This window comes from Hemiscyllium ocellatum, chromosome 2 (assembly GCF_020745735.1).
Source record: "Hemiscyllium ocellatum isolate sHemOce1 chromosome 2, sHemOce1.pat.X.cur, whole genome shotgun sequence".
Classification (NCBI taxonomy): Eukaryota; Metazoa; Chordata; class Chondrichthyes; order Orectolobiformes; family Hemiscylliidae; genus Hemiscyllium; species Hemiscyllium ocellatum.
The window spans coordinates 101260204-101285047 of NC_083402.1; the positions used below are offsets into that span (position 1 = coordinate 101260204).

The following is a 24844-nucleotide window of genomic DNA, read 5'->3' on the forward strand; positions in this document are numbered from 1 at the left end:
GTCTTTGTCTCTCTCTCCTTGCCCAATGCCCCCCCACTCTAGGAATTCAACTTATGTGCGTCAGGGTTCGTAAGCCCCTATTAAATACTTCCATTATATTGCGGGACGGGCCGGCTACTGAAATACGGTCCAGAAATCGGGTTCTCAAATCCTTGTAATTCGACTCCTGACAAAGCCTGTTCCAGTCAACACTGTCCTCTGGTCAGGGGAAGTATACACTTTACCCCAAATTCGTCAGCGCGGGGGGAAGCATACGCTTTACCCAGATTTGTCAGTGCGGGGGGAAGCATACGCTTTACCCAGATTCGTCAGCGCGGGGGGGAGCATACGCTTTACCCAGATTTGTCAGTGCGGGGGGAAGCATACGCTTTACCCAGATTCGTCAGCGCGGGGGGAAGCATACGCTTTACCCAGATTCGTCAGCGCGGGGGGAAGCATACTCTTTACCCAAATTCGTCAGCGCAAGGGGAAGCATACGCTTTACCCAAACTCGTCAGCACAGGGGAAGTATCCACTTTACCCCAACCCAGTCCAAAGCGCAGGGGAAGTATCCACTTTACCCCAAAACTATCTCTTCACCAAAACTTCGCAGCGCTGCATCCAAAAATGGCTCACCACTCTTGATCACCGGATCACTCTACTTACTCATTTCTAGGACTTTCAATCCTTGACCCAGAGACTTTCGTTACTATAAAACAAAACGGTTCGATTCTCTCTCGGGCTGACAAGCCCAGAATTTCGGTTGGCAAAGAGTTGTGAGACGCCAAACAAAATAAGAATTTAGTGTATTCAAACCCCTACTGGAGATCTTTTGTATAATGGGCGTCTCCGAGCCTGATTAGGAGTGGCCGGCCGTCCGGCGAGCTCTCAATCCCTGCCAACAGGCGTGTCTCTACTCCTATCTTGCATCGGGGTCACCATCTGTTGAGACAGATCTTCTGTCCCCGTGTTCGTTTGGAGGAGAGAGACACCGGGTCTGATTAAAAGTATAAACAGGTTTAATGAGAGAGAATCGTACAGAGTACAGTGATGTGTCTAGCTCACTGGAGAAGGTGCGTTCTGACTATTTTTTTAATTTGTCTATCCTTTTGTTCTCTCACATTCCAGAGTTACATCCTTATTTGGTAAAATGCAGAATTTTAGTATGTCATTGGTTCTCACCTGATAACATTCTATTACCTCAGTTTGAGCTACGTGCATTTAGACACGGCTCCAATGTCCTGTTATCTCTCACTCTCCCTGGGGCCTCTTCAGGCTGCGCCATCAGCTTTTCAGTCTGTTCTTAGTGTAACATAATGGCTTACTGTTGTCTAGTGAAGCTAACAAGTTCCAGACTTGCTAATACTACCTTACGTGAGCACTACCTAACAATAAAGTTTCTTACACTACCTAACCTTAATAATGGATCCCAACAGGTGGGAATTGAACCCAGGTCTCTGGCGCTATGAGGCAGCAGTGCTAACCACTGTGCCACCATGCCATGTTGAAAAGAGAGTTGATGGCCCAGTGGCATTATTGCTGAACTGTAAATCCAAAAAAAGCTTGGTTATGTTTAGGAGATGTAGTTCTCATTCTGCCATGGCAAATGATGAAATTTAATTTCAGTTTTTTAAAAAAATGGTATTAATAATGCCATGAAACCATTGTCAATTGTTATAAAAATCCATTTAGTTAATTAATATTCTTTAGGGACGGAAATTGCCATCCTTATTTGGTCTGGCCAACCTGTGACTGCAAACCTACAGCAATGCAGTTGATTCTTAACTGCCCCCTAGGCAATTGGGGATGGGCAATAAATTCTGGCCTCACCTATGAATGAATTTTTTTAAAAAATGGCAGTTCACAATACCAACCAGTGTGTAAGTCCTATTTGGTAATAAGTTTTGGGTATCCTCGTTGAATGACTGAAAGTATTTGCATGCTGTGAGATATAAATGTGAGGCTTGCAGCACAGCTAAGTGTATGAGGTTGAAGAAGCTATACATATTGGACATGAGTTGTAATTAGGAGAGGTTGCTGGTAGATGAATGAATGATGGTAATGTAGTATATTAAGTAATATGTGAAGGCTAATAGCGTAGTTAGTGCAACATGGCACTTGACAATTGACTCACTGACCTTAACCCCTTACCCAGCAAAGACGAGTTAACTTGTCCTCACCCAATGTGTCTTTTTCAGAGTGCGACGAGTAAACTCGTCCAAAACATATAATTTCAAAAACAGCCACAGACGAGTTTATACGTCAATTCTCAGCATTTCTGGGTCCTTTTCAGCTAGAAACAAGTATAGTCGGTGACTCATACGTCTGGTAACTGTGTCTCTTCCACCTCAGGCATTGCAAGAAGCGTTGACGCACCGCTTTTGGGCACACGCTGTCATTCGTGTTTTTTCTGTTTTTTTTTACAAACTACGCCCAGCTGTCGAGCTCAAAAGATGACAATGAGTATAAACCTTCTATTAGAAGCTTGGATATATCAGATGAGAGTGCAAGCATTAAAAATACTATAAAATAAAGCAATACAAAAATTCGTTTGAAAATGAAATGTTTTCTCCAAAAAAACTTGCCAGGGAAGGCGTTAATCATTCATGTTCATTCATTGAACTTGGTGCAGCACTTCATCCGGCACCGTGGAATTAAACTCTGACACTGATTACCGTGATTATCTCTGCGTCTATGGATACATGATTACTCTCCTCTTCTGCACTTCCTGCAACCTTGAGTGCGATGCCAGAATCTTGGGCAATGGCTTTTGCCTTTACCTTTGCCTTATTCTCTATCAGACTGACTTTTAGAATGACTTGTAGCTTCCACGCAGACAAACTACACTTTCTTTTTGAAATGAAGAGTGGCTATATAAGAATGGCAGGCTGACATGCACTATTACTCAGATGTATAACCAGTGTCAACTCAACACTGCTGTACATACATAAATTAACAAATATATGTAGATCTCCACTCCCATTTTGGATTCTTACCTGGGTCTTTGAAACTAAAGATTGAGTGCAGGAAATAGCCAAATTATTGCTTACAAGTGCTTCAATCCCTTTATCAAAATAATTGTGCATTTCTCCAAAATGATTATTGAAGAGGAATGTACAATGTCTTCTACAGAAATCTCTTTAGGTGATTTAGTTTTCAGAGCATGGATCTCTATTCACATTTAGCTGATACTTGCACACTGATCAAGTTTACTATCTATCAAATGTAGCATGTTACATTCTATATGTAGTTTCATTGTAATGTCGATATTTTGTGGAGAAATCAGCCTAGAAACAGTATTCCGTACACTATATGTAGTCAGGTATCATGTTGAAATTTTGTTTCAGGCAGAATTTAAATTTAAAGAATAAACTATAAAATGAAAAGTTTTGTTGACAATGTTAAAGTCTTAGGAAAACAAATAACTTGTAAGACAACAGGTTTTTAAAAAATCAGATTTCAAAATTGCGTTTACAGAAACTATATGGTTAATAGGACAGAATCCTGTACTTTGTCAGTAATAAGCTTAGAGGCAAAAAAATCATTGAATTTGGCAGGCTGGTCTACTTCTGGAATCTACTTCTGTGTAGGAAGGCCCATCATTGGCCTTCCTTCCCCACTACCAATTGAGACCTTTAAGTAGTCAAATAAGGTCCTTATTTCAAAAGTGCTGGTATTAACACAATGATGGAACTCCTGTTGCCATGCAGAGTATGGCACCTAAAGCCATTTTGATAAGTCCAAAAGACTCCAGCTGGGAGAGACACTTGCCCTTGCCTCCAAAGTCCTCGGGAGTGGCCTTGCGATGCTGCTGAGCATCAGAGATACCAACCTTTGATTGATGGGCAACTGTGGCTAGGTGGGTCTTGTGCCCCCATGGTTTTATTCAAGCTAAAAGCCTTCTGGTGCCCTTGACTGATTTGATTGGCAGATCTTCCAGAAAAAGGACATTGAAGGGCTCAGGCTCTTGTGCTCACACTCTTTCTGACTCTCCAGCTGGCTGGAGAGACCACTGATATCACATCATTGTGTCAATAGTCACTTTTATAAAGTTAGCAAATCTCAATGAAAAAACTTGCATTAGAAACATCAACATAATTTATCTCCTTAGTAAAATAACTCATGATATGCCGATGTTTCAGCAATTCTGTATATTGTATGAAGACAATTTGTAATTTCCATCACACATACGTGACAGTAATTAAACCCATTTTTCAGGAATTGGATTCGGAAATCATAGAATCATGCAGTGCAGAAGAGACCCTTTGGTCCATCAAGTCTGTACTGACATGAGAAACACCTGACTTTCAACCTAATCCCGTTTACCGGCACTTGGCCCTTAGCCTTGAATATTATTATGTGCCAAGTGCTCATCCAAGTACTTTTGAAAGGATGTGAGGTAATTTGCCTCTACTGTTTCCCAGGCAGCATATCCAGACTATCACTATCCTCTAGGTAAAAAAGCTCTCCTCTCCTCCTCTCCCCTCTCCCCACCCAAAGCTGCCTGCCTCTCACTTTGAACCTATGACCGTTGTGACTGATCATTTAAATACAGGGAACAGCTGCTCCTTATCCACTCTGCTCATGCCTCTCATAATTTTGTACACCTAAATGAGATTGCCTCTCCGTATTCTCTGTTCCAACAAAAACAGCCAAAGCCTTTCTAACCTTTTCTCAAACTTAGATTTTCCATCCGTGGCAGCATCCTAGTGAATCTCCTCTGCCATTCTCCAGTGCAGTCACATCCTTCCAATAATGTGATGATCAGAACTACTCACAGTACTCTAGCTATGGTCCCACCAAAGTTCTATACAACACCAACACGACTTCCCTGCTCTTGTAATCTGCCTTTTTTACCACCATACTAACACCCCCTTCCGCCTTCAGAGATCTGTGGACAAACATTCCAAGGTCACTTTGTTCCATGGAACTTCCTAATATGACGTAGTTCATTGAATACTCTATTGTCAAATTAGTCCTTCCAAATTATATCACATCACATTTTTCAAGGTTGAATTCCATCTGCCAACTATCTGTCCATTTGACCATTCCATTTATGTCTTCTTGTAGCCTAATATTTAAGAACTAGGTGTTTGTTGTAGATTTGGATTGGCAGGAAACTGTTGGATCAGCATTAAAAGATCATCACCCTGACTCTGAATGCAGTATCCTTTTAGGCCTACACATTGCTGAATTTAACCCAATTCCTATTGGAAAATTCTTAATTGAAGCTTTTGATGTTAGGGTTTATCAATTTTTGTGAACTTGTTTTGTTCCAGACTATGACTTTACTTTTGTCTTGGTTTCAGAAACAACCTTTGTCTTTCCTGCAGTCTAACCCCTTGCCTGAATCGAGCAGTGGCAGCAGCAGTACTAACCCATTTGCTGACTCTTTTCAGACGAGCAATAGCCAGGTTGGATGATGCTTGCGTGTTTTTTTTTCAGTCTTAATAATCTTTTTCATTTGGAAATTTGCTTTATGTAATTGTGCTTCTCAATCTTGAGTTTTTTTTTAAATGAGGTTAACTGGATATTTTAATATATTGCTGTTAGGATAATTTATCACTAATCGAACTGTTCTGTCTGAACTATGCAGTATTTTGGAAGTGAAATGTCTTTTTATTTTGTATATTCCTATCAACTTAGTATTTTAAAAATTATTATCTCCAACAAACTTTAAGGTTATTCTGATTCAAGGAGCTAGTTGATAAAGTGGATTAGAACTTCATCCTTTCAATGCTAAGGCCGAGCTAGAGATTGGAATATGTAGTGGTTATGAAGATACTCTGCTAAATGAGTCGGTTTCTAGGGGAATAATGTAACTGAATTAATGATTATACTTAGGGATAGATTTTTCTCTGCTCTTCGTTTTTAGCAAAATGTAGTTCTAAATTAATATCTTCGACTCTCACTAATTTCTGAAAAAAATGGATTATGAAAGAATGCATGCACGGGCTGAAAAAAATTGGATACTGTAGAAAATCAAATGGTGCAGTATGTGGCAGAGTTTGGCAGAGTTTGCATGGCCTGTAGGTGTAAAGGTACTTGCTGTTAGCCTGAATTATTGATCCAAATTCCGCAACGGTACTGTTACAAACAAAGAGTAGGATGTTTCCTTTCCAACATACAAACTGTGCTAAAAGTTCTTCTATTAGGATTCTAAAAGAGTTGAAACCAGAATGCAGAATGATTGAATGAATTCAACATTAATCTGAAAAACATTGTTGCAGTGAGTTAATCTATGGGACAGAAACCCTACAGAGATGGTGGGAGCAAATGGTGTTGATTCCTTAAAAAGAAATTGGAATTCTTTCAGAAATATTGTATTTTGGGATTCATTTTATGCAAAATTTGAGGTATAGCTAGTGTAGCTAGCTAGAGAAGAACACTTTGTGTTAGACTTCCAAAGTTTGGAACATTGTGATGTTTGTTGCCCCATGCATAAATCTCTTATAAATTAATTGATAGACATTAGTTGGCAGTGCTGTTCTTGTATCTGGTAACTACATCATCATATTAAGGTAAACTGGAGTGACCTTGAATTTCTCTTTTCTTAACTTCATTCTTCTTATCCTGCTCCCTTCAAGCACTGCTTTAAAGATGTTATTTATATTGCATGAATTGTTTAAATTGGTGAAACTGGAAGATTTTTTTTGTTTCCTCATTGAGAAAGACCAGTCAATCCTGTTTACCAAGAGTACACAACATGTTGCGGAGGGAGTTCCAAATTTCTGTGCCATTAGCTTGAATAAAATGCTTTCTTGTTTCACTCTTAGCTGGTCCAGCAGTCATTTTAAAGCTGTTGTTCTTTATGCCCTTACATGAGGAAGCAGTTCCTGTTCATCAAAACCCTTGATCATTTTCAGCACTTTAATTATATTACCACACAGTCTTCTAGACATTTGAGCTCATGAGCCATGTTTATATAATTCGCTTCTTCATATATGAACTGTTTATGACTTGGTAGCATCTGGTAAATAATGTTGACATATTTAGATCAATGCCAATGTTTTTTAGTTGATGCCTACACTAAACACAGTCCAGATGGAAACTGGCAAAGGTTCTGTACAACTGAAAACTTATTCACTTTTGAATTCCAGTCACTTGAGATAAAAGCCAATATTCATTTGATTTTTCATGACCGCTGTAGCTTTCATTTTAGTACGTACATGCACTCTTGTATCCCTTTGCTTCTCCAAACCTCCTGAAAAATATTTTTTTTTCAAATACACATTTTCGCTTACATTTTACTTATGCTTTGTTCTAGCTTTTATAATTTAAACTACTTTTGTCCCATTACAACTTCTTTCCCTCCAAAAATCTTACTGTCCCTCTTAATTTATCATCTGTAAATTTGGATATCTAACTGTAGTCTTTCTTCTAATTTGCTAATTAAATAGTGAAAGGTTGAGCCTTCAATCCAGATCTTTAACAGATATCTCACTACTCTCTACAAAACAGAGGCTATCTACTTGTTCCGTTTGCCAGTTCCAAATCCATTACTGAGTCATGTCAACTGATTCTTGTGTAATTCTTTCATTCTAGTCTGCTGAGTTGAGGTGATGTTTCCTCACTAAGGAGGAAGAAAAACAAATCTGTTATTTGGGATCACTACTTGGCTTAAACTTTGACCATACTGTGGTAAATGATTTACTTTTATCTCCCCTGTTAACATGGGGTTGGAGAATCTAAAGGAGGAGATAAAGCAAAAGAGAAAGAAGGATAAAAACACAACTAACAATAGGCTAATTTTCACATTTGATTAAGCCATATTTAATCGTTTGGAGAAATTCTTAAAGCGAGTGTTTTCCTCATGATAGAGGTTGTTTTGATTTTTTGAAATTGCAAGCTTGGCTATCCAGTAGGTTGTGGCTTTGACTTTTAGGTTTTTTAAAAAAAAATCACTTGCTAATTTCTTCCTTCCTTTCCTTTAGACATTGACTTAAGTGAATTATTTAAAGTCATAGAGTCAGAAAGATGTACAGCACAGAAACAGACCCTTCGGTCCAACTCGTCCTTGCTGACCAGATATCCCAACCCAATCTAGTCCCACCTGCCAGTACCCGGTCCAAATCCCTCCAAACCCTTCCTATTCATATACCCATCCAGAGGCCTTTTAAATGTTGCAATTATACTAGCCTCCACCACTTCTCCTGGCAGTCCACTCCACACCCACACCACCCTCTGTGTGAAAATGTTGCCCGTTAGTCTCTTTTATATCTTTCCCCTCTCACCCTAAACCTATGCGGTCCAGCTCTGGACTCCCCTTCCCCAGGAAAAAGACCTTGTCTATTTAACCTATCCATGCCCTTCATGATTTTATAAACCTCTTTCAGGTTACCCCTCAGCCTCTAAACCTCCAGGGAAAACAGCCCTAGCCTACTCACCCTCACCCGATAGCTGAAATCCTCCAACCCTGGCAACATCCTTGTAAATCTTTTCTGAACCATTTCAAGTTTCACAACATCCTTCAGGTAGGAAGGAGACCAGAATTGCACACAATACTCTAAAAGTGGCCTAACCAATGTCCTGTACAGCCACAACATGACCTCCCAACTCCTGTTCTCAATACTGTGACCAGTAAAGGAAAGCATACCAAATGCCTTCATCACTATTCTATTTACCTGCGACTCTACTTTCAAGAAGCTATGAACCTGCACTCCAAAGACTCATTGTTGAGCAACAACTCCTAGGACCTTACCATTAAGTATATAATACCTGCTAAGATTTGCTCTCCCAAAATGCAGCTCCTTGCATTTATCTAAATTAAGCTCCATCTGCCACTCCTCAGCCCATTGACCCATCTGATCTAGATCCCATTGTAATCCGAGGTAACCTTCACTGTCCACTGCACTTCCAATCTTGGTGTCATCTGCCAACTTACTAACTATATTTCTTATGCTCACATCCAAATCATTTTGTCACTTTTGCCCCTCTTTGCATCAGTAAACCTACTCTTTGCAGTCTGTAAAAATATTGCCCAGTCATGGAGGTTTTCTTCCTTCCATGTGCACCAACTGCCTGGGTGCTATATAGTAGTCAAATACAAGAACCCTGACCAGTATTCCTTCTGTACCCTTAACATTGAGGTAAATCAGATTGCCTTGACTGCTACTTCTGTTGAAATTTATTAACATAACGCAGACTGAGATAACATAACGCAGACTCTTTGACCTACAGGAAAATACTTCTTTTGAAAACGTTTTTCTTAATTATCCATGATCCTCAATGTTAATTAGCCAATCATAATATAACGATCATCCTATGCTTTCAAAAGTTCTATTCTCTGTAGCAGACATTAAAGTGAGAGTTTCTGCGATACTAACATTTATTACTTGACCACCTTTGTTCTTTCTATCGACTTCACTTGCCATGCTGTTTGTTCAAATTCCAGTCTTGATTGAGTCGAAACATTCCTTGATATATTGGGTATACTGACATCATTGCCTTCTGTTTCTGCAAAGAGTATGCTCCCTATCTATAATGTGACTTAAATATTTGCACAAGAAAACATTCGAAGAAGTACCCTAAAGATCCATATATTTCCTTTTCTCATCCTAACCGAAAGTCTGAGCTGTTACATGAAGTGTTATTTTTAATGGGTTACATGGATATTCCTTTATCTGATAGCATTTATGCATTTTATTAGACTTCTACAGCTTCAAATGATGAGAAGGCCTTCTGTCAAGCCCATTATTCTATGAGCAAAAATCCATTTTCTGAAAATAAATTCAAGGTTAGTGAATCCCTTTGATTTAATCATAATTCCTCGTTCCAGATCAATGATGTAATCATAGGGACCTATACTAGATTACTTCTGCACATTAACACTTTATAATTAAATCTCAGATTTAAATGATTCATTTTCAGAAATCACCAGTAACATCTGAAGATGAGATTATTTGTCTTATTTCAACCATCTCTTTGTTTTATTACCATAGGTTTCTGCATCTCGAGCTAGGACTTTTCTGCGCCCTTTCCCAACTAACCCATTTGCAATCAATCCATTTAAGGTTTGTCTCATCACACTGAGTTTACAGATCAGAAGTAACTGTGTAATTTATATGTGACTGTGATTCTTAAGGGTGATGTGGAAAATTGAATTAAAATGATCAAGTCTGTTCTGCTTTAGATGGAAATTAATTAATTAAAAGAGAAATGAGTATTTTGTGATAATGTATTGAAAAGCTAGCTGCACTTTATTTCTAATATGTTGGAAGTTGATAGTCGGCAATGATAAATTTTCAGTTTATTGTAATATTTTGCCATTAGTTTAATAACTTTGCGGTATGAATAGCTGAGATGTACATTGTGTGGAGGACAAGTTCAGGATCTGATTGATCTGTTCCATGTTGGTGAAGTTGTGACAGCAGAGGCACTACAGTTGACAGCTTAGGTGGATTAGCCGTGATTTTAAAAACCCTGTGGGGATAAGGGGATGAGGATGGAAGGGAGTTGCACGCTGTGGATGGGGTACTCTTTGGAAGGTTGGTGAAAACTCAGTGGGCTGAGTGGCCTCTTTTTGCACTGTAGGAATTCGGTGATTCTAAAGTCTTGTAAACATGACTCCTACCCTGCACTGCCTTCCCCCAAGAAAATGTGTTGCTGCTGCCTTTATAAGGCCCACATTTTTTTTCAGAAAGCCATTTTCTGGAGAGCATAGTAGGCAACCACTGTGTGAGATCCTATTCAGGGAAGGTATTGGAGGGTATTTCATGAACTGTCAAGGCAATGGAACGGCATCTTCCAAGGTCCAATAGCCTGCTTGATGATGACCTGGTGATAAACCACACTCATTCTATTGACCTTGTGACTCCTTTTGCAGGGCCTTACTTTGGTGTCAAGGGATATTTCTTGCCTTGCAATCTATTAGGTTCAGCAGATGAAGGATTACTTAAGGACAAAGGACTCCTGGAAGCTGTCTGGATGCCATGCACACATGTAGATGAAATACTTTTTGCCACAAAACAGTGAAACATTCAGGCAGTGAAATCCTTTCCTATTGAAGAATTTCCCCAAGCTGCTGAATAAACATCATGTAGGTATTGTTGATGACACCCTGCACCTGACGGAATCCTCTGATAGAGGTGAAGCACTCTGTAATTTGTCCCTGCATTGTGTTATCTGTTTAGGATTCTACACAAAAGACAATGCTCTTGACTAGCACATCCTTATGTAGTCATGGGTAACAGCTTGAGAAGTGCCATCCATCATCACAACTGATCCTTGGAACAGCTCAGAAGCAAAGAGGTGGCTTTTCTGTTTATAGGCAGAATTTGCTTATAAGACCTGTTGAGCCTGAGCTGGTCCTCAATGAGGGGACACAAGTCAAACACTGGCAGATTCCTTCCACAAAGATGCTGTGATATTTCTTTGAGCACATTTCTCAGAAATTTCATTATTAGTATAATATGCTGTGAATGTATTACCTCCTTTGTCTCACCCCACCTCATTCCACACACTGCAGCTCTCATATCAAAGCATCGACATCTGTTATAATGGCTGCTGCTCATCTCTACTTGTTTCTGAGTCAGAGTGACCCATCACGATTTGCTTGGATGGCATTGCCAATTTAGTGGCCTTTGTTGGGAAATAAAGCCAATGATCCTTGAGCTTTCTTCCTTTTATACAGTGTTCTAATTTGCATCGGCATCCATAACTGATTCTCAGCTGTAAAACTGTGTTTCTGTTGAAATCTGTTGAGTCTTTTTGTTTCCTGAGACGCTATTCAAAAATTGCAAGCTGTCTCTTGATGAGCTGACAATTAATTCACTTCCATCAAAACTGCAGATCTGGCATTGTTAGATAATTTACAACTTCTCAACCTTGCTTTCAAAATCTCAGCATGTCAGAACCATGTTGGAAAGTAGTCTTGGCAGCAGCATATTCTGGGCACACTCTCTGCTGCCCAGTGAAATTTAATTCCACTCACTATTTTTTCGTTTGTGGTGTTCCAGCTTTTTTTGTCCTACCTTTCTCCCTCATTAAAAAGTACTTGGACAATATATCAGTCATATCTTCAAAGACAGCCCTCTGTTTGACTGCAATTTTGTCTGCCTAAGTTTGATTTCAGTTTTATGTGGGAACTGATTGCCCTCGTCCAATTAACTATTTTCCTTCTGAAGTGTCCCATCTCCTTTCTCCAGCGTGAACCTTAACCTAATGGTATTAAAATCCCCATTCTCCACAGAGTCGCATTATTCCCCAGTCCAGATCCAGCAGTGTTACCTATTGGGTCGGAAACATACTGATGAAGAAACTTCTCTTTAAATTCATTAATTTTTCCTCTCTGCTATTCACACAGTGCTATCCCTACCTTTATCAACATGATTGAATTCCCTCATTGTCGCTTGTAGTCCTGCACTTTAATGTCATTTCTATCCAAATATATACCTTTATATGGTTGCTGGTCTACACATTGGTGTAATAGCACTTGTAATGTTTTATTCACTCTAACCAAATGGATCTGTCATAAAACATAGAACATTGCAATGTAGTACAAGCCCTTCAACCCTCAATGTTGTGCTGACATGTAGAATCAATCTGAACCCATCTATCCTACACTATTCCATTTTCATCCATATGTTTATCGAATGACCATTTAAATGCCCTTAAAGTTAGCGAGTCTACTACTGTTGCAGGCAGTGCGGTCCAGGCCCCTACTACTCTGAGTAAACAAATTGCCTCTGACATCTGTCCTACAGCTATCACCCCTCGATTTAAAGCTACCTTGTGTCACTGTCCACTCTATCTCTCTGATTATCTTGTACATCTGAATTAAGTCACCTCTCAACCTCCTCTCTAACAAAACAGCCTCAAGTCCCTCAGCCTTTCCTCATAAGATCTTTCCTCCATACCAGGCGACATCATCATAATTCTCCTCTGCACTCTTTCCAAAGCTTCCACATCCTTCCTATAATGTAATGACCAGAACTGTGCGCAATATTCCAAGTGTGGCCACACCAGAGTTTTGTGCAGCTGCAGCATGACATCATGGCTCCAAAACTCAATCCCTCTACCAATAAAAGCTAACACGACATATGCCTTCTTAACAACCCTATCAACATGGAGGACAACTTTCAAGGATTTATGTACCTGGACACTGAGATCCCTCTGCACATCTACACTACCAAGAATCTTACCATTAGCTCAGTACTCTGCATTCCTGTTGCTCCATCCAAAGTGAACCACCTCACATTTTTCTGTATTAAACTCCATTTGCCACCTTTCAGCCCAGCTCTGAAGCTTATCTATGTCCCTCTGTAACTTGCAACATCCTTCAACACTATCCACAACTACACTGACTTTAGTGTCATCTGCAATTTTACCAACCCATCCTTCTACATCCTCGTCCAGGTTATTTATAAAAATGACAAACAGCAGTAACCTCAAAACAGATCCTTGCAATACGCCACTAGTAACTGAACTCCAGGATGAATATTTCCCATCAAGCATTGTCTTTAGCTAGCCAATTTCTCACCCAAGCCGCGAAATCACCTTCAATCTCATGCCTCCGTATTTTGTCCAATAGCCTACCATGGGGCACCGTATCAAATGCCTTACTGAAATCCATATATACCACATTAACCACTTTACCCTCATCCAGGTTTTTTGAGGCACGATCTACCCTTCACAAAACCATGTTGACTATCTCTAATGAACTTATTCCTCTCTAAATTATTATAAAGCTTATCTGTTATAACCTTTTCCCATAACTTCACCCACAACCGAAGTAAGGCTCACTGGTCTATAATTACCAGGGTTGTCTCTAATCCCCTTCTTGAACAAGGGGACAACATTTGCTATCCTTCAATTTTCTGGCTCTATTCCTGAAGTCAATGATGACATAAAGATCAAATCTAAAGGCTCTGCAGTCTTCTCCCAAAGAATCCCAGGATAAATCCCATCTAGCCCAGGGGACTTATCTATTTTCACATTTTCCAGAATTGCTAACACCTCCTCCTTGTGAATGTCAATCCCATCTAGTCTTGTAGCCTGTATCTCCTTATTCTCCTCGACAACATTTTTTTCTAGTGTGATTACTGACAAAAAATATTAATTTAGCGCTTCCCCTATCTCCTCTGACTCCACGCACAACTTCCCACTCCTATTCTTGATTAGTCCTAATTTGTTTCCAGTCATTCTTTTATTTCTAATGTACCTGTAGAAAGCTTTAGAGTTTTCCTTGACCCTACCTGCCAACAACGTCTTATGTCCCTTCCTGGCTTTTTTTTAGCTCTCTCGTTAGGTCTTTCCTGGCTAACTTGTAACTCAAGCACCCTAAATAAGCCTTCGCATCTCATCCTAACATAAGCCTTCTTGCTCTTGACAAACCTTCTTTGGTAAATCATGGCTCCCTTGTTCGACCACGTCCTCCCTGCCTGACAGGTACGTACTTACCAAGAACATGCGGTAGCTGTTCCTTGAATAAGCTCCACATTTCAATTGTGCCCATCCCCTGCAGTTTCCTTCCCCATTCTATGCCTGCTAAATCTTGCCTAATCGTGTTATAATTGCCTTTCTTCCAGAAATACCTCTGGCTCTGCATTTATATACCTATTCCTTTCTATCACTAAAGTAAACATAACCAAATTATGGTCACTATCACCAAAGTGCTCACCTACCTCCAAATCTAACAACTACCCAATACCAATCCAATGCAGCCTCGTCCCTTGTTGGCTTGTCTACATACTACGTCAGGAAATCATCCCTGCACACGTTGGACAAAAACTGACCCTTCTAAAGTACTCAAACTATAGTATTTCCAATCAATATTTGGAAAGTTAAAGACCCCATAACAACTACCCTGTTACTCTTGCTCCTATCCAAAACTACCTTTACATCTCTGGAACTATTCGGATATCTGTAGAAAACTCCCAACAGAGTGACCTCTCCTTTCCTGTTTCTAACCTCAGCCAATACTATCTCAGTAGACGAGTCCTCAAACGTCCTTTCTGCTACTTGACTAACAATACCACTCTTTCACCTCTTTTACCAACTTCTCTGTTCTTAGTGGAATATCTAAATCCCGAAACCTGCAACAATCATTCCTATCCCTGCTCTGTCCATGTCTCCGAAATGGCCACAACATCGAAGGTACCAACCCATGCTGCAAGTTCACCCACCTTATTCCAGATGCTCCTGGCGTTGAAGTAGGTACACTTCAAACCACCTTACTGCTTGTCAGTGAACTCATGTGACCTTGAAACCATATTTCTGACCTCACTACTGTCAATCTCCTGGACACTGGAACTACAATTTAGGTTCCCATCCCCCAGCTGAATTAGTTTAAACCCTTCTGAACAGCATTAGCAAATAGCTCTTTCATGATAGTGGTACCCCTCTGGTTCAGATGTTGACCATCCTGTTTGTAGAGGTCCCACCTACCCCAGAATGGTTTACTAATGTCCTTGAGAGAAGGAAACTGCTATCTTTACCTGGTCTAGCTGACATGTGACTCCACATCTATCGGAATATGGTTAACTCCCAACTGCCATCTGGCTAATTAGCAATGGGAAATAAATGACGCCTCATCCTATGAATGAATAATAAAAACAAAACGACATCAGCTGCACTGCCCTCATTTGTACAGCTCCTCAAAATCTTCAATCAAAGTTGTCCCTCCCTCTCCTCTCCCATTCTTGCTAACTATTGCTGATCAAGCTTTGTCTCTCCCAGTGGAAATGCTTCAGAATTATCTTTTCCTCCTTTAGCATTTTCCCCAATAACTTCTTAATTATTGACATTAGACTCACTGATCTGTAGTTCATTGGCTGATCTCTGCAACAGTTCTCATATATTGAAACCACATTAGGCATTGTCCAGTTTTCTGGCACCTCTCTTGTGGCCAGATAGAAATTTAAAAATTGGTTCATTGTCTCTGCAATCTTTTAGATTAGACTTAGTGTGGAAACAGGCCCTTCGGCCCAACAAGTCCACACCGACCCGCCGAAGCGCAACCCACCCATACCCCTACATTTACCCCTTACCTAACACTACGGGCAATTTAGCATGGTCAATTCACCTAACCCACACATCTTTGGACTGTGGGAGGAAACCGGAGCACCCGGAGGAAACCCACGCAGACACGGGGAGAACGTGCAAACTCCACACAGTCAGTCGCCTGAGTCGGGAATTGAACCCGGGTCTCCAGCGCTGTGAGGCAGCAGTGCTAACCACTGTGCCACCGTGCCGCCCTTCTTCCTTGGCTCTCACAGCAGCCTAGGGCAAGATTCATCCACATATGAAGATCGGTCACTTTTAAGCCTGTCAGCACAGCTAATACCTGATCCTTCCCTATGTCAATTTGCTCAAACACCTCAGTTTCTTCACCTGGATTCCATTCCTCCATCCTCACTTTCTTTCGTGAAGATGGGTGTGAAGGATTCAACTAATGTTCTCTGGCTCCACAGATTACCTCCCTCCCCCTTTGCTCTCTAATGGACCTGACTCTCTTCTTGGGAGAAAGAGAGGACTGCAGGTGCTTCAGAATCAAGAGTATGGTGCTGGAAAAGCACAGCTGGTCAGGTAACTTTGAGGAGCAGGAGAGTTGATGTTTCAAGCAAAAGCTCTTTATTGGGAATGTGGCGGGCCAAGGGGGCTGAGAGATAAATGGGAGAGAGGTGGGGCTGGGGGGAACATAGCTGGGAATGCAATAGGTCAATGAAGGTGGTGGATGATGGTGATAGGTCAGAGTGGAGGGTGGAGCGAAAAGTGGGAAGGAAGAGATCCAACCCTCCAATTCAGGACCGGCCTCTTGAATTGTCCTCCCTGTCCATCTTCCTTCCCACCTATCCAAACCAACCTCCATCTTGACCTATCACAATCACCCCCCGTGTTCATCTATCTCTCGCATTCCCAGCTGCCTCCCCAGTCCCATCCCCCTCTCATTTATCTCTCAGGTTCCCCTGTCCCTCTCCCATTTATCTCTCAGCCCCTTGGGCCAGCCACATTCCTGATGAAGAGCTTAAGCTCGAAATGTCAACCCTCCTGCTCCTGGGATGCTGCCTGACCGGATTTTCCCTCATCACACCTTTTGATCCTGACTCTCTTCCTGAGTATCCTCTTCCCATTGATATTCTTATAGAATATCTTTGGATTTTCTGTACTTTTATAAGCCAGAACATTCTCAAATTCCCTCTTTCACTTTCCTATTTGCTTTCTTAAGCTCCAACCTGCACTTCCTGTAATTTACCAGTGCCTGTGCTGATTTGTTCCTCTTGTACTTGCTAAAAGTCTGTCTTGTCCTTGTTATATCCTGAATATTTCTGGTCATCCTTTGTTTTGTGGGCTTGTTACTCCTTCCTATCATCCTAGAGGGAACGTGTTGGGCTTATACTCACCCCATTTCCTTTTTGGAGTCCCTCCCCCCTACTGTTCTGTAGATTTCCTTACTAGTAGTTGTTCCCAGTCTACCCTAACCAAGATCCTGCCTTATTTTACCAAAATCCACTCTCACTAAATCCATTTTTTTTTGCAAATCCATTTTCTTGTCTATTTCTTTGTCCATTACAAGTCACAGGCTCAGATGGTGGCTTAGCGCTTAACACTGCTGTCTCAGCCCCAGGGATTGGGATCAATTCCTCAGGTTGACTGTGTGAAGTTTGCTTGGGTTCTCTCTGTGCTTGCATGGGTTTCTGCTGATTGGTCTGGTTTCTTCCCATAGTCCGAAGGTGTGCAAGTTAGGTGGATTAGCCATGTTAAAATGTGGGGTTACAGGGATAGGTTAATTCTATGATAATTTTAAATTATACTATGTTGTGATTACTATCACTGAAATATTCTCCCCACCAAATACAGAGGAATCTTGATTATCTGGCATTCGATTATCCGAATATCAGATTATCCAGCAAGATCATGAGATCTCAATGCTTGGCAAAGCTATGTTATCTGGCATTCAATTATCTGGAATTCAATTAACTGAACAAAATACTCTCTGCCTGTGTCCTTCAGATCATCGAGGTTCCTCTGTAAACCTGTTGGACTATAACCTGGTGTTGTGTAATTTTTAACAATATAAATATTGTAATGCCAACACCAAGTTCAAGGTTTCCTTCTCAATCGTGGAATATTTCCATTGGCGTTTCTTCAGTTTTCTAGAAAAATACCCACTCTATCTTCTCTTCTTCATCTTCCAAGAGTAGAGCACCGAAACACATCACTCATGTCCTAGCCTCCTTAAATGGCCTTTCATAGTTGTGGCCGACACTGACGCAGTGGTAAATGTTGCTTTCAGGCTGTCAAATGTCTCCTGTCATTATGCCATGCACTGAAACTTTCTGCGTTTCTTCAATAATTCAGTCTCTGGAGCAATCGCACTGCTAAAATTTGATATGAGCTTCCAATAAAAATTTTACTCAAACCCAGGAATCGTAGTACAGATGTCTGTCAATGATATGAGAAACTCCCTAGTAACCTTTGATTCCATGTCCTGAGGAGCTGTGTGTCCATGACCAGTGACATGGCCCAGGAATGTGACTTGGGCTTTTGCAAACTCACTCTTAGCCAGCGCTATCACCAAGCCTGCCTCCTGAAGTCGATCTAACAATTCCAATAAATGCTGCAAATGTTCCTTCTCTGTATAACTGAAGATCACCATGTTGTTGATGTACACCACACAATTGGATAATCCAAAAATGACTTTATTGGTTTGTTGTTGAAATGTGACTGCTGCATTTTTCATAACAAATTGCATAACCTTAAACTGGTACAGGGCAAAAGTGAGGACTGGAGATGCTGGAAACAGAGTTTAAATCAGAGTAGTGCTAGAAAAGCGCAGCAGGTCAGGCAGCATCCGAGGAACAGGAAAATCGACATTTCAGGCAAAAGCCCTTCCTGATAAAGTGCTTTTGCCCAAAACGTCGATTTTCCTGCTCCTTGGATGCTGCCTGACCTGCTGTGCTTTTCCAGCACCACTCTGATCTTAAACTGGTACAGTCTAGTTGGTGTCACAATAACCAAAATTGTCTTTTTTCAGGTAAAGGTACCTGTCAGTAACCTCTGAGTAAGTCCCCCTCAGAAATAGAAGTTGCTGGTCCCATCTTTTCAACTCAAACTTTCAAATGTGGAATAGGATATGAATCAGACTTTGTAACTGCGTTGACTTTGTGACAGTCCATTCTTAATCATTGGGTACCATCTGGTTTTGGCACCATTATTATGGGTGAGCTCACTCACTTTGCCGCAACTCATTTTGAATGCATGCTCTAAGACAACATAATAAATCACTTTTTGAACCTGTGTCAATTTTAGAAGATTAAGTCTATGAGGATGTTATTCAATTGAAACAGCATCCCCTATATCTATATCATGCATAATTAGATTAGTATTTCATAAATTTATTCTATGTGATTATAATGAGTTTCAGATAATTTTGATTTCCTCTGGAAGGCAACTTAGCAATTTATAGTCGATAAAGTGTGGTGCTGGAAAAAGCAGCAGGTCAGGCAGCAACTGAGGGGCAAGAGAGTTGATATTTTGGACATTACCCTTCAATAGCAATTTATTCCAATTTTTGATAACTTTCTCAGTGTCCAGTTTAATGAGAGGCATTGTCAATTAAAAATCCTCTGAATTTGTTTCTTCACTTCATGTTGTAACTCGTAACACATCCTCCTTTTGCTTTCCTTCCCTATCAAAATATCTTTAGAGCATATTCACGTTACACACTGAGTGAGTTTCCCTTCTATCTGGTGTTTTTAGTCAAAGAAATCACCTCACTCAATCTCCTTTTGACTTGATATGGTCCAATAAACCTTCATTTTAAAGGTTCACCTAATACCAGAAGTAACACTAATACTTTATCTCCACTAGCAAAATTGTGAAGTTTTGATTTCTTGTCAGCTTTCTGTTTCATTACATACTATGCTACTTTTAAATGCTGTCTAACCAACTCACCCTAAATTTGATACATTATCCAAATGTGGTCTCTGAACTCTGAATCACCAATTTCGTTTTAATTAATTTCAGTGGCTGTTTCACCTTATGTCCAAAAACTAAATTAAGTAGACTGAATTTGAAATATTAATTAGTGGGAGGCAATGGCCTAGTGGTATTATCGCTGTACTGTTAATCCAGTGACCCAGATAATGTCCTGGAGACTTTGTTTCAAACCCCAGCAGAGGGTGGAATTTGAATTCAATAAAAATCTGGAATTACCATGACCATGAACCAATCTGGTTCACTAATGTCCTTTTAGGGAAGGAAACTGCCATCCCTGGTCTGGCCTACATGTGACACCAGACCCACAGCAATGTGGTTGTCTCATAGCTGCCCTCTGGATGATTAGGAATGGACAATAAGTGCTGGCCTAGACAGCATTACCTTTTTTTTCAACCATTTGATCACACATAGTCTCTGACAAGTGAACTTCAACTTGCTTCTCTTTATTCTTTGATTTCTCCTCCTGCCTTGACCTGTGGCTTTGTGACCTTGTTACCATACAGTCTCTCAAATCCCAGGACATACTTCCTGTAACTCCACAGATGCCTGATTTTCTACTGGCTTTTCCATCATAGCAGGCATCACTCCCACCTGTGATCCAGTGACATCATTACCAAAGATAACTTGTATTCCTGGAATTGAGAATTTCTCCATTTCTCCTACCAGCACTGTTCATCGAACTCTCAACCACCCTTTATATAAGGGAACACAGCTCTTCTCACCATGAATTCCACACATTACCACCTTTTCTGGCCACATCCTTTTGAATTATGTATCTCCTTATTTCTCATCATCAAAGATTGACATGTTCCTGTATCTGTCAAAATTTTTTATTTCCTTACCTGCCTCTCTTGGCATATGTGAGTGAACCTTGCCATGACAAGTAAATTCTTTAGAGAGATCTAGCATTTCCTTCTCAACCAACCCCTGACCAGGTTGTACATTCCGATGCAGCTTACTATTTTCCAATGTACTTTCCTTTGCCACAGTGACGAACTCACTGGCTTATCCTGTTTTCCTACATCCGTCTTCCCTGTGCTTTCTCTAAATCTCGGATACTGGCACTGTATGCAGACAGGTCAATGAGGGGCGAGGCCACATCAGGTTTGGTACTGGGTAAGGAACCTGGTCAGGTGTTAGATTTGGAGGGAAGTGAGCACTTTGATGATTGTGACCAGACTTTGCTTGACTTTAGCAATCAAAAGGGATAGGTATAAACCCCAGGACAAGTTACAACTGGGGGAAAGGCAATTATGATGCAATTAGGCAGAATTTATGATGTACAGGATGGGGAAGGAAACTGCAGGGGATGGGCACAATTGAAATGTGGAGCTTATTCAAGGAGCACCTATTGCATGTCCTTGAATAGTGTTGACCTGTCAGACGGGGAGGAATTTGTCGAGCGTGGGAACCATGGTTTACTCAGCAAATTGAATCCCTTGTCAAGAGAAAGAAGAAGGCTTATGTAAGGCTGAGATGAGATGAGATTGCTCAGTTAGGGTGCTTGAGAGTTACAAGTTCACCAGGAAAGACCTAAAGAGAGAGCTAAGAAAAGCCAGGAGGGGAAATGAGAAGTCGTTGCGAATAGGGTCAAGGAAAACCCTAAGGCTTTCTATAGGTATATCAGGAATAAAAGAATGACCAGAGCCAATCAAGGATAGTAGTGGGAAGTTATGCATGGAGTCAGAGGAGGTAGGGGAAGCGCTAAATGAATACTTTTTCCTGAGATGGCTAGCATGAGGGGACATAGCTTTAAATTGAGGTGTAATAGATAGAGCACAGATGTCAGAGGGTAGTTTCTTTACTCAGAGAGTATTAGGGGTGTGCAACATACTGCCTGCAACAGTCATAGACTCACCACTTTAAGAGCATTTAACAGGTCATTGGATAGTCATATGGATGAGAGTGGAATTGTGTAGGTTAGATGGGCTTCAGATTGGTTTCACAGGTTAGTGCAACATCGAGGCCCAATGGGCCTGTACTGGACTGTAATGTTCTTTGTTCCCTGTGACTTCATGTGGCCTACTTTACTGCAGTGGGCTTTTTTATTTCTCTTTTCCCTGGATGACAAGAGATATTGAGGCTTTAACCAGAAAAAAAGAGGGAGGCTTGGCTCAGATACAGACATTTGAGATCAAGGGAATCCTTGGAGGTATACAGGGAATACAGGAGTTTACTGAAGAAGGAAATCAGGAGGGTGAAAAGTGGTCACGAGAGTCTTGGCAACAATGATTAAGGTGAATCCAAAGAGGTTCTTTAAGTATATGAAAGGAAAAAGTATAACTGGGGAGAGAGTAGGGCCCCTGAAAGCCCAAAGTGGTCATCTATGTGTAGAATCGCCAGAGATGGGTGATGTTCTCAATAAATATTTTTCATCTATAGAGAGACACCTAAAGGTTTGGGAACTTGGGGAAGTTAGTGATGATATGTTGGGGACAGACCCATATCACAGCAGAGAGTGTGTTGGATGTATTAGAATGCAAGAAGATGAATAAATCTGATCCTGACAAGATATATCCAAGAGCAGTGCAAGAGGCTAGAGAAGGAATTGTCGAGGCCCTGGCTAATATTTTTGCATCATTGTTAGTTACATGTGAAGTCCCAGAAGACTGGAGGATAGCAAATGTGTCATTATTCAAGAAGGGCTGCAAAGAAAGGCTGGGAACTCTCGACCAGTAAGCCTAATATATATGGTGGGTAAGTTGCTTGAGAAGATTTTGAGAGATTTACATGCCTTTGGAAAGACACAGTTTGATTAGGAGTAGTTAGCATGGCTATGAGAATGGGAGGTCATGCCTCACCATTTTCTTAGAGTTCTTTGCTGAGATTTGCAGGTATGTTGCCAGGTATGGAGGATTTGAGCTACAGGGCAAGACAGAATATGCTGTCGCCCTTTTCCCTGGACCATCGAAGGTTGAGGGGAGATCTTTATAAAAATTTATAAAATCATGAGGAGCAAGGATATGATAAATAGATGAGATATTTTCCCTGGGGTGGGAGAGTCCAAACGTAAAGAGCATAGGTATATGGTGAGGGGGAAAAATTTAAAATGGACCTAAGGAGCAACTTTTTATTGCAAAATGTGGTGCGTGTATGGAATGAGCTGCTAGAGGAAGTGGTGGAGGCTGGTATAATACATCATTTAAAAGGCATCTGGATGGGTACAGGAACAGGAAGGGTTTAGAGGGATATGAGCCAAGTACTAGCAAATGAGACTAGATTAGATTTGGAGATCTGGTCGACATGGATGAGTTGGACTGAAGGGTCTGTTCCTGTGCTGTACATCTCTATGACTAATTGACTGGGAAGTTTGATGAGGACAGGGCGGTAGACTTGATGTATCTAGATTTTAGTAAGTCCTTTGTTAAGGTTCCATTTGGTTGGCCGCTCTGGAAGGATGGATTGCATGGAATCCAGGGGAAGCTGGCAAATTGGATATAAAATTGGCTTGATGGTAGGAAGCACAGGGTAACAGTGGAAGGATGCTTGTCAGACTGGACACCTATGCCGACACCTATGTGTCTCGGGTCAGTGCTGGGTCCATTACTGTTTGTTATCTATATCAATGATTTGGATGAGAATATACAAGGAATGATTAATAAGTTTGCTGATGACACTAAAATAGGCAGTATCATGGACAGTGAGGAACGTCGTCAAAAATTGCAGCAGGACCTTGATCAGGTGTGGAAGTGGGCTGAGAAATGGCACATGGAGTTTAATACAGATAAGTGTGAGGTTTTGCACTTTGGAAAGTCAAATGAAGATATGAGTTCCATGGTGAGTTGTCGGGCCTTAAGAGGTGCAATGGAACAGAGCGCTCTTGGAGTTTAGGGTCATAATTCTCTGAAAGTGGGGTCATAGGTAGACAGAGCAGTGAACAAGGCTTTTGGCACACTCGTCTTCATCAATCAGAGCATTGAAGGATAGAAGTTGGGAAGTTATGTTGCAGTTATACAGGACATTGGTGAAGCTGCACTTGGAATATTGTGTTCAGTTTTGGTCACCTTGTTATAGGAAGGTTGTTTGGGGTTTTTTGGGTTGGTGATGTCATTTCCTGTGGTGAAATTACTTCCTGTTATTTTTCTCAGGGGGTGGTAGAGGCCTACTGAAGATGTTACCTAGTAGGGTGACGAAACGTCTGGAAATAAATCTTCCAACTCAGTGAGCAAACCTAAATCCAGAACTTCAACCTGAGCTACAAATCTTCTCAAAACTCACTAATCCCTACATGGTAACTGGCCATTTCATTTGTTAAGCCATTTTTTCAAATGAAATGAAAATGGCTTCTACATCTTTCTCATTGAAGTTAGACAATACTTGGACGTACTTAAACAGGTCCCCAAAGCTTCTAGTTCTGATGGGGTTGCTTGTCATCCGTATCCTCCTGCCATCTACCTTCACTATTTTAAATGAACTTTGAATTCTCAGTTCCAGTCTCTGAAGTTCAAAAGATCTTTCTCTTTTTCTTGTGCTCATGCTATTCTTTCCTTTCCGTTTCTTTATGCTCTAGTTTTAATCATAATTCGAACTGTTTCATTTCAATTAAATTTTAACCATTTCCAAAGATTCCAGTGGCATTCCTGACAATTGTAAATGTTGTGCGATTACCACAGTTATTTCCCCTTTTCTCACAGACACAGGCAACCCCAATTTCAGCTTGTTTGCCAATTCAGAAAGCTTTGCCTTGCTCACTTTTTCTAACACCCTCAAATTGACTTCTTTCATCCACTGAGTGACTGAAAGAGCCATTATCGCACAAGGCACACGCTGTTTAAACTAAATAAATTCATCACCTGAAATAAAAGACAGTAACACTTACGACTTGCAGCTTTTGATCCAATAATCCTAAACCCAATCTGGACTTAGATTTTGATCTTGATGAACCCATAATTTATTATGGACCAGACCCCCTCAAAATATATTA

The 24844-nt window shown here is 40.7% G+C and overlaps 1 protein-coding gene across 1 annotated transcript in view; it reads left to right on the forward strand.

The window, feature by feature from the left end:
* LOC132824441 (multiple PDZ domain protein) overlaps window positions 1-24844 on the forward strand; it is a 381408-nt gene that overhangs the window by 256974 nt on the left and 99590 nt on the right. The window contains exons 29-31 of the mRNA XM_060838941.1: window positions 5289-5393; window positions 9629-9715; window positions 9921-9992. Of these exons, the coding sequence (XP_060694924.1) occupies window positions 5289-5393; window positions 9629-9715; window positions 9921-9992 (264 nt within the window). The remainder of the gene's footprint in view (window positions 1-5288; window positions 5394-9628; window positions 9716-9920; window positions 9993-24844) is intronic.